Raw genomic sequence first — 9,089 nt, 5'->3', positions numbered from 1 at the left:
GACAGAGCGAGGGGGAGGGGAGGGGAGTGCGAGGATGCACACGGAGCGCCAGTCCCGAGCTTTATCTGCTGCGGGCCAGCCCTGCTCTTGCCAGGCATGAATTACAGCCGGGCTTTCTCGGCTGCAGCGGCCGCCCCAAGAAATGCCGGGGTAGAAGCGCCTCGGGTTAGTGCTGGCGGCGAGATAACAGGCACAGCCCCCCGGCCTGTCAGCTCGCTGAACCCACCAACCGGGAAATCAGTAAAGGCCCAGACAAAAAATGAACTCAAAGAATGCTCCCTCTCTCTGCTCCCAAACTCGAGCCTTTCCTCTGGCGGGAGCCGACAACTCGCCGATTTTCTTTCTTTTCTCTAACTCCCTGCTCCGAGTCTGAGGGCGCGCGGGCATCTTTCCTCCGCAGTCCAGTGGCAGCTACGTGCAAGAGTCTTGCGCTATTGTGCCTCGCCGTGGAGTGTGCCCCTTCCCTTGGCAGACGCGCTCCGCGGCCTCGCGACGCCTGCACTCGGCTAACCGCCGCTCCAGCGACCGCGGACACGAATGCACAGGGAACCTAAAAAGAAGATGCGCTGGGGTTCGGGACTGAGCTCGGGACCCGAGCGGCGGGCTGCAGAGCCCCAGGCTGCGGGCACAGGCTCTTTGCTCCCTGGAGGCGGGGGCGCGACTTCAAGGGCCCCTGCGCCAGCTGCAGCCTTTGATCCGGCCGCCGCTGGCGCCTAAAAACAACATCCTCGTCTGCCTATTAGGCGCGCTGAAGGATCGTGACAGATTGTTTATCCCCACAATTAGCGATGCGGCCCTTCTCAGGCCACTCGCCTCCCCCTTGGCCGGCCGCGGCCTGCCTCGCTGCTCTGGTCACCCGCGACCGCCGGGAGTTCCTCGGGATCCCGGTCATTCTGAGCCCTGTGCTCACTCTCAGGTTCGAGCCCCCTGGGCCCTAAAGGAGCCCAAGTGGGTTCAGAGCCCCGGAAGCCGTCGGCACAGTTGCGTGTACTGTGTTCTTGCTGATGTGCATTATTCCGGGAAAAGTTTTTAAGTATATCATTCTTAAAGTGAACTAACTGGGAGTCAAACATTTTGAGTTGGGGGACGAGGCCCCGGACCTGAAAGATATTCTAATCGCTTTTAAAATGTTGCCCCCAAAGCTCTTTAACCCGAGTTCAGATTGAGACGCAGAGTGGGTTGTTGATCCCGCTACAGTTTACTTAGAACTGCTAGGGACCGAAGTTCGTCCCTGCTGCGCTGCAGGCAAGGTGTTCGGTCCACATCTGTGCTCAGCTTCCACTCGCTCATCTTTAAAATACTTCTACCCAAGTATATTCGGGCAAACCCAGGGGGCCCCCAGTCCACCGCACGACCTAAAGGCCCCAGCCCAGTGCCTAAACTGCATTTTGGATCCTAAGAATCTCAGAAGGCAGCCTAAATTTCACCAGGAGGGAAGTATTCCAGAACCCGCCTCAGGCCTTCACATATCTCAGGAGCCTGTGGGCAGATGTGAGGCCGAGGATCTCACTGGCGTCCGCAGCCCGACCCCTCCTGCCAGACCCCGGACGCCGTCGGGGTAATAAAGCTCCTGCTCTAGTAATTCATTTCCCTTAATCTGGACGCCCCTAATCTACAGCTTTTATTGCTCCCAGTTAAAAGGCGAGGGAATTCACTGTCCCTCTGCGCTCGGATAATTACCCCTAAATGGCCACTGCAGCCCCTTGTGTTTCCTGGAGATTAGAACCCTGCAGTCATCAATGGCCGGTCCCGGTGAGCCGCCAATCACCTCCGCTAGCTCCCCGGGAGCCGCCCGCCTGGGCCCGGGGATAAGAGGCCATAAAAGAGATGGTACAAAAACCCGCGGACCTCGACCCCTGTTTGCCTAGATCTCACTTTTAAGAGCACATCCCAACTCGTTTTTTTTTTTTTTTTTTTTTTAACAGCAAAAATAAAATCACGTTTCCTCCGAAATTGGCAAAACAAAAGTTCTCAAGCCCAGCACCAAGGACCCACCTCCAGGCACCGTCCTCTTTCTCCTGGCCCCCTCCCCATATTTGCCTCTCCCCTCAGAGATCAGCGACCCAGAGATAGGGACGTGTTATTGTTTCCACGGGCGCATGGTCTGAGGTCATGTTAAGGCCAGATCTGTGTTTTGTTGGCGTTTCTGCTGGGTTTATTTCAATAAATTTCTCTCAAAAGGATCCAGTGGCTCCTTTCCGCAGCCGGTCGCTGGTGTAGATGTGACCCTCGGGAGAGATGCTCAGAGCAGGGAAAGTACACGTCATGCACGAAAACCGATTCTAGATTAGGAGTAATGGTGTGTATTCTTACAGCCAAGAACCGCCAGGAACCGGCTTCCTTTGGCAAACTGTAGCCCAGCTTTTAGGTAGAGTCGAAGGCCGGCTTTGGTCCTGAGGTGAAGTTTTGAAAGAACAACGTGACTGCGTTTTTAAAAAGAAGTCTCTCTTTTTTTAAAATGTCTTTCCACTTGGACAAATATCTGCGATTGTTTTTTTTTTTTTTTCAAATGAAAAAGGAATTTGTAAGAAATGAACTCAGATTGTAGTGGTAGAAAAGGACGGGCAGATAGCGGAGAGGGACACGGGAGCGGCGACAGACTGAAGAGAACTCCGGAGAAGCAGGAGAGGGGAGAAAAAGGGAAGTAGAGAAAGGGAGGAGAGGGCAGCGGCGATAAGGGAGGGCAGGAGAGAGGGGGCAGAGAGAAGCCCCAGGAACACAGTAAGATAAGGACCCCGGGCACCCGGAGGGACGGATGCCACTAGGGCTTTGGGGCGGAGGAAAGTCTCCCTGGCACCCTCCCCTCCTTTGCCCTCGGGTCCCGGCGGAGCCCAGCCCTGCGCGCCCCCAGGCCGGCGCGCCTAGGGGCCTGTCCCCAGGAGCGCGGCCCAATGGGTCGCTGTGGGCCCGCCCCCTCGCGCGCTGATTGGCCGCCGCCGCGCTGGCCTCGCCTTATTAACAAGTTCTCTGGGGAACAGCGGCCGGACCCGGAGCCGGCTAGTGCGCCCGGGGACTCGGCCTGCGCGGCGGCGGCAGCAGCAGGGAGCCAGGCCCAGCGCGCCAGAGCTGGCTCTCTGGGGGGGAGGCGAGAGGCGCGCGCGCGGGAGGGCCCGCCGGGCTAGGGCCCCGGGCGCTCCCAGAGGCCCGCAGCGCTCCCAGCCCGCCCGAAGCCCATGCCTGGCGGCTGGCTTGTGCTGCGGCAGGAGGGCGGGCCCGGCTCTGCATGGCCCCGGCTGCTGATATGACTTCTTTGCCACTCAGTGTCAAAGTGGAGGACTCTGCCTTCGGCACGCCGGCGGGGGAGGCGCGGGCCAGGCCCCCACAGCTGCCGCGGCCACGGCGGCCGCGATGGGCGCAGATGAGGAGGGGGCCAAGCCCAAAGTGTCCCCTTCGCTCCTACCCTTCAGCGTGGAGGCACTCATGGCCGATCACAGGAAGCCTGGGGCCAAGGAGAGCGCACTGGCGGCCTCCGAGGGCGCGCAGGCGGCGGGCGGCTCCGTACAGCCGCTGGGTGCCCGGCCCGGGTCTCTAGGCGCTCCGGACGCGCCCTCCTCGCCGCGGCCGCTCGGCCATTTCACCGTGGGAGGACTCCTCAAGCTGCCAGAGGATGCTCTGGTCAAAGCCGAGAGCCCCGAGAAGCCCGAGAGGACCCAGTGGATGCAGAGCCCTCGCTTCTCCCCGCCCCCAGCCAGTGAGTAGCCAGAACTCAGGCAGCCAGGGAGGGCGCGGGAGGGTGTGGGACCGAGGGCGCCAGGCCGCGCGCCGGCGCCTGCTTGTCTCGGGCGCCTCTCGTACCTGCAGCTGGGTACCTGGAGGCCGAGCTGCCCAGGCGTTGGCGGAGATGCCGGGTTTTAGCCTCTTCCCACCCCACCCAGTTAGAGACCTGGCGGTGGCCCAGCTCGCGGTCCGTTTTCAGGGCTCTATGCCTTGGCGCGGTGACGCTGCCTTAGAAGTTCACTTGTAGGACGCTGGTACCCGGGCACCCTCTTTTCCTGCCACTGCCAGCGACCCCGGGAGTCCCTGCGGTCCCATCTGACCCGAAACTCTGATACTTGTCTTGACCCCAAGGGATGGGTCGGTGTGGCGCGGACATCCTGACCCTTGGGCGGAGTTTCACTTTCTCATGGAGGAAGCCTGCTGCCCCTCTCATTGAAGGTACCTCCAGCGGAGAGGTGCCGAAGTTCTTACAAAACTCCGTCCTCCCCATCAATTTTGAAGCCAGTACTTGGTGCTTTAGGCGGTTGGACGATTTAGGGGAAGGGGGCACTAAATTTCCCGAGCAGGGGGCGGGGCCCCAAGGCAGTTGGGGACGGAGCCCTCTCTAATCTTGCCTGGCGCTCGCCAATGTCGCGGACTGGATGATCCAAACGGACTCCAGCAGCTCCAGGCGCGTTCCCGGGTGGTTCCAAGGCCTCGCGGGCCCCTGGCGTTGCCCAGCGAACAGTCTCGGAGATATTTCAGGAGCACGGGAAATTCCCAAGTTTTCCTCGTTTCCTCCGATTATTTTGCGCGGCATAATAGCAGCACGAATTCAATGGCGTGATGCTGAGGAATGATTTTTATCTGGGGATTAAACGTCTTTGAAAAGCCAGCCCCTCCCTGGGCCTAGTGGCCAGAGAAGGTGGCCTAGTGCTGGGCTGTCGCTGCTGAAGAGACTTAGTTTCCCTCGGCGTCCTCCTCTCCCGCAGCCCAGCGGAAAGGGAGCCCCGGGCCAACTGCTTCCCTCAGAGGCCTCCAACGGGGAAGAGGGGGGATGTTAACCCAGGATTTCGTTTGACTCACATCCTAGTGGCTGGAGAACCCAAAGGATCGTTTTGTTTTGGGTGTTTTTATTTTTTAAAGCATGAAAACAATGCGTAGTTGGGCAAAACCCGCATGGTAAAACATCCTCAATTTTGATTCATTTTTCCGTGAGGAAATCCTGCTGTGGAGGAAAAGCATCCTTCCCAGGACTTGAGAACTTGGCTTAGGGCCTTGGATCCTGGAACCCCAAAGTCAAGGCGATTCCCATTTTCCTGGGAGTAATTGGTTGTGTGTTTTCTAAGGCGGTAGTGAGTGCTGTAGCAGGGCCGGGTGCACACAGCAGCCCAGTGCCTGACCTGGGTCTGGCTGTGCCTCTCTGCTCATCCTCGAGGTGTATTTGAAAACCAAAAGGAGAGTTGGGCACCATTGGTCTTTGCAAACCGAGTCACAAGCTGTGTCCCCACCTACCTCTATCCTATAGTTTAAGTGAGGCCCAGGGCAAAGGCCCCACAGGTGAGAGGGAGAGGCCCAAGAGAAAACTGAGACAGTCTGGAGGAACCCGGTTGATATGAAGAGGCTTCTTCACTGCCCCAAGTGGCTCTTTACATACTTAGGTGGCCAAGTGTGACCTCTGTGATGGCCAGGATTCTCCACCTTTGGTTTGTGGAGTTCTGTCCGTGAAGCCCTGTAGGAACCTGCTGTTCCAGGGACAGTGGGATTTGGAGACACGGGTTCTATGCCACACTGCAGCCTAGCCCGAAGCTGAGCGCTTGGTAGACACAGATAAATGCTTGGCCAAGCATGAAACTCAATGTGACCTTGGGCTGCTTATGGGCCTCTTTCTGCACATGCCACCGTCTGTATTAATACCTCCTTCCTTCTGTGCTTGGCGTGGGAGGAGGCCCTGCTGAGAACTGCTTCCTAAGCTGCCTTTGAGCATAAAGGTGCCCAGCTCTGTTTTGGCCTTGAACGTCGTGGGCATCGCCATGAATGTGAGTTTCTTTCATCTAGAATCTTAGTTTACTAATTTGCACAAAGTAGACAAGAGCTTCCTTGCGGGGTTGCAGTGGGCTTCTGAGGAAGCATTTTCAAGTACCTCCCCTAGGGCCCAGCACCAAGGCACGTGGCGAAAAGCAGTAGCTAACCTGGGTATTGACAATTATTATTACTTTATGGGCTGATCCTGCTCCAGCGCCGCTCTCTTAACCCCCTGCCTGTTTTTCCCACGGCACCCTAGGGCGGCTGAGCCCACCGGCCTGCACCCTGCGAAAGCACAAGACCAACCGCAAGCCGCGGACGCCCTTCACCACCGCGCAGCTGCTGGCGCTCGAGCGCAAGTTCCGCCAGAAGCAGTACCTGTCCATCGCCGAGCGCGCCGAGTTCTCCAGCTCGCTCAGCCTCACCGAGACGCAGGTGAAGATCTGGTTCCAGAACCGCCGCGCCAAGGCCAAGAGACTGCAGGAAGCAGAGCTGGAGAAGCTGAAAATGGCGGCCAAACCCATGCTGCCGCCCGCCGCCTTCGGCCTCTCTTTCCCTCTGGGCGGTCCTGCCGCAGTGGCCGCCGCGGCGGGTGCCTCACTCTACAGTGCCTCTGGCCCCTTCCAGCGTGCTGCGCTGCCGGTGGCACCTGTGGGACTCTACACGGCTCACGTGGGCTACAGCATGTACCACCTGACATAGGTGGCCCCAGGGTGGCTCACCTGTGTACCAGCTGATCCCTCCAGCCTGTCTTCTACAGCAGTAGGAGTCCCGTGGTGGGGCTCCCCTGCTCTGCACCACCTGCCCCTTCCCTTTACTCCCCACGCTGCTCCCATGTCCCCTGGTTTCTCCCTGAGTTCACTCTCATTCATGTCTGATCCCCTCGGAAAAAGTGGCTGGAAGGGTCCTTCGTTCTCTTCCAGAATCTAGATCTTCACCTTGGAGTTACAGGTGGGGAAACTAAGGCTGGAGAGGCTGCGAGATGTGCCCAGTGTCCCCAGCAGACTGAGAAGCAGAGGTTGTGACTCCTGCAGAGCTACTTCCTGCCCTGACATCAGGCAGGAAAAGCACAGAGAAATTAGTGTTGAGGATTCAAAATGAGAACAGTTTGAAAGAGAGAAGAGCCTCCCGGGGAGATGGACCCCGGTTCCTTCCATTGGAAATCTTAAGAGCTTCAGCAGCCAAACTTTGCTTTGGGGGCAGGGCATACAGATGCGTTGCAAAGGTAGGTTGAAGGGACTTCTCTTACCAGTGCCAGAAAAATATTGTAAAATTTAAAAAAAAATCTGTTTCTATTTAACAGTTCATTCTCGTGGCTCTCAAGCCTCTCTTTGGAAGGGAGTCTGTGTACTATGTAATATACTGTATATTTGAAATTTTATTATCATTTATATTATAGCTATATTTGTTAAATAAATTAATTTTAAGCTACAAGAAATTATCTGTTTGCTATTTTAGTCCTGTATTTTAATATTACTTCTTGTCTTTTCACACACAACAATTGCCTTTCAGTTTGATGATAGTTTTATACCAGCAACTTTCAAAGGCAACAACAGGATCTGCAGAGATGGGGTGGGGGGGGGTATCTCTGGAACACACAGGACAGATCTGCATTAGCAAAGTCAAGTGGAGAATTGAAGCAATTACCTAGGATAATTAGGCTCAATTTTCCAATTCACTTTAAGCTGAAATCGACACTTGCTCAGGCGACCCATAACCGACTCTTTCTTTTTTCCTCCCCTTTTAACCTGTCTGTGAAAACAAAGTGAATTGCTCAAATGGTTTGATGACTGTAGACAGCTAATCCAGACAATTCCCACCCCCCACAAACCTGTTTTTCCCACAGGAGGGCGGGTGTGGGGGGGTGGAAGCAATTGCTTTGCTTCTCTGAATGACTGACTGTGTAGATTGTGGAACCAATTTTGAGCTGCCAGAATGTGAGTGCCTTTGCACCCCTGTCACGACCCCTTACAACTCACAAACACACACACAACACAACTGCGTCAAACTTCAAAGAAAACCCAAGGCCACCACACGTCTCACCTTGGTTACTGCTTTGTGAGCCTTGGCTTCCCAACAGTCACAAATTTGTTTTTTCTTCTCTGCAGTAAGTCAAGTTCAGGCTTCCAAAGGTGAATATTTATGCATAAGTGCCAAGTTTAGCCTTCTGGGAAGAATTCGGCAAGGATGTTGAAGACAGAAAATGACCCTTTAATAAATAGTCTATTAAGTTCCCCACACTTAATAGTCTCTTTCCTGTTGGAGGTCACCTGATAAATACTCACCAAATGTGTTCACTCCCTTTTCCGCAAACTACTTGGTGGTGGCCTCATGCCCAAAACTTCACGCAGGAAGCCCGGGACAACCTCTGCCTCAGCCACTAAGAGGGTCCTCCAGTAGGCCAAGGGTAACTAGGAACCCAGTACCTGGACTTAGAAAGGGGTCATCATTTCTTTTCTTTTTGGCACTGGGGATTGAATTCTGGGGCACTTGACCACTGAGCACATCCCCAGCCCTATTTTGTATTTTATTTAGAGACAGGGTCTCACTGAGTTGCTTAGCAACCTTGCTTTTTCTGAGGCTGGCTTTGAACTCATGATCTTCCTGCCTCAGCCTCCCCAGCCACTGGGATTACAGGCATGTGCCATGGAGCCCGGCTAGGGGCCATCATTTCTACAGATAGAAGCTGGGTATGGTGGCACATGCCTGTAATAGAGAAAGAGTAAAAATGGAGTCTAGGGCACAATGTGCTTTTCTAGCCCCAGGGGCACAAGGTTGGCCTGGAATTCAGGAGTGCCCAGTGTTGCCCTTCAGCGTGTGTGGGCTCTACCCTGTCTCTGGACAAGTTCAGGGGTTCCCTGCCGTTGGGCCCTTGTTGCTGGGTCTGAGCTTGTGGCAGCAGCCTCTCCGAGGGGAGGAAGATGGCTTGCTGTGGAGCTCAGTTCCACCATAGCAGACAGTGGGGGAGACCCTGGGCCTTGGCGTTCAGCCTCAAATCTTCCAGAAGCACTGCGGGACAGGGACTTGGGCCTCCCCATCCCCAAGAGTGTGGGGTTGCACCTACAAGGTCTTTTACTCCCACCCCACATGGCCCTTTAAGTCAGCGTGGAAGTTGGAGGCCTGCTGTACCTGGCACCCACTAAAAGGTTTTCCCCTTTCTTACTTTTCTCTATGATTTATGCAGTGCTGGGGGGATGGTGTGTGTACACCCTGATCCCCAGAACAACTCTTCAGGGTTCCTTCCTAGGACTCCACTGGGGACATGAAGCCTTGAGCTTCAAGTCAGACAAGCCGGTGGGGTCCAAGGTGGTTGGAGCCTGCCTACCACTTACTGATAGTCTGACCGTGGCAAGATCATGCCATCTCTC

General features: G+C 55.7%; 1 protein-coding gene across 1 annotated transcript; it reads left to right on the top strand.

Annotated features, from left to right (window-relative positions):
• Positions 1-2,976: 2,976 nt before the first annotated feature.
• Positions 2,977-7,026, top strand: Msx1 (msh homeobox 1). The gene is given in 3 exon segments (XM_015481942.2): positions 2,977-3,293; positions 3,296-3,691; positions 5,981-7,026. Coding segments are annotated over 3 exon segments (909 nt in total). The 5' UTR covers positions 2,977-3,223; the 3' UTR covers positions 6,424-7,026.
• The last annotated feature ends 2,063 nt before the right edge of the window (positions 7,027-9,089 follow it).

Source organism: Marmota marmota, unplaced genomic scaffold (assembly GCF_001458135.2).
Source record: "Marmota marmota marmota unplaced genomic scaffold, marMar, whole genome shotgun sequence".
NCBI classification, from domain to species: Eukaryota; Metazoa; Chordata; class Mammalia; order Rodentia; family Sciuridae; genus Marmota; species Marmota marmota.
Note: the sequence above shows the minus strand (reverse complement) of the source record. Positions and strands in the feature narration are given on the sequence as shown.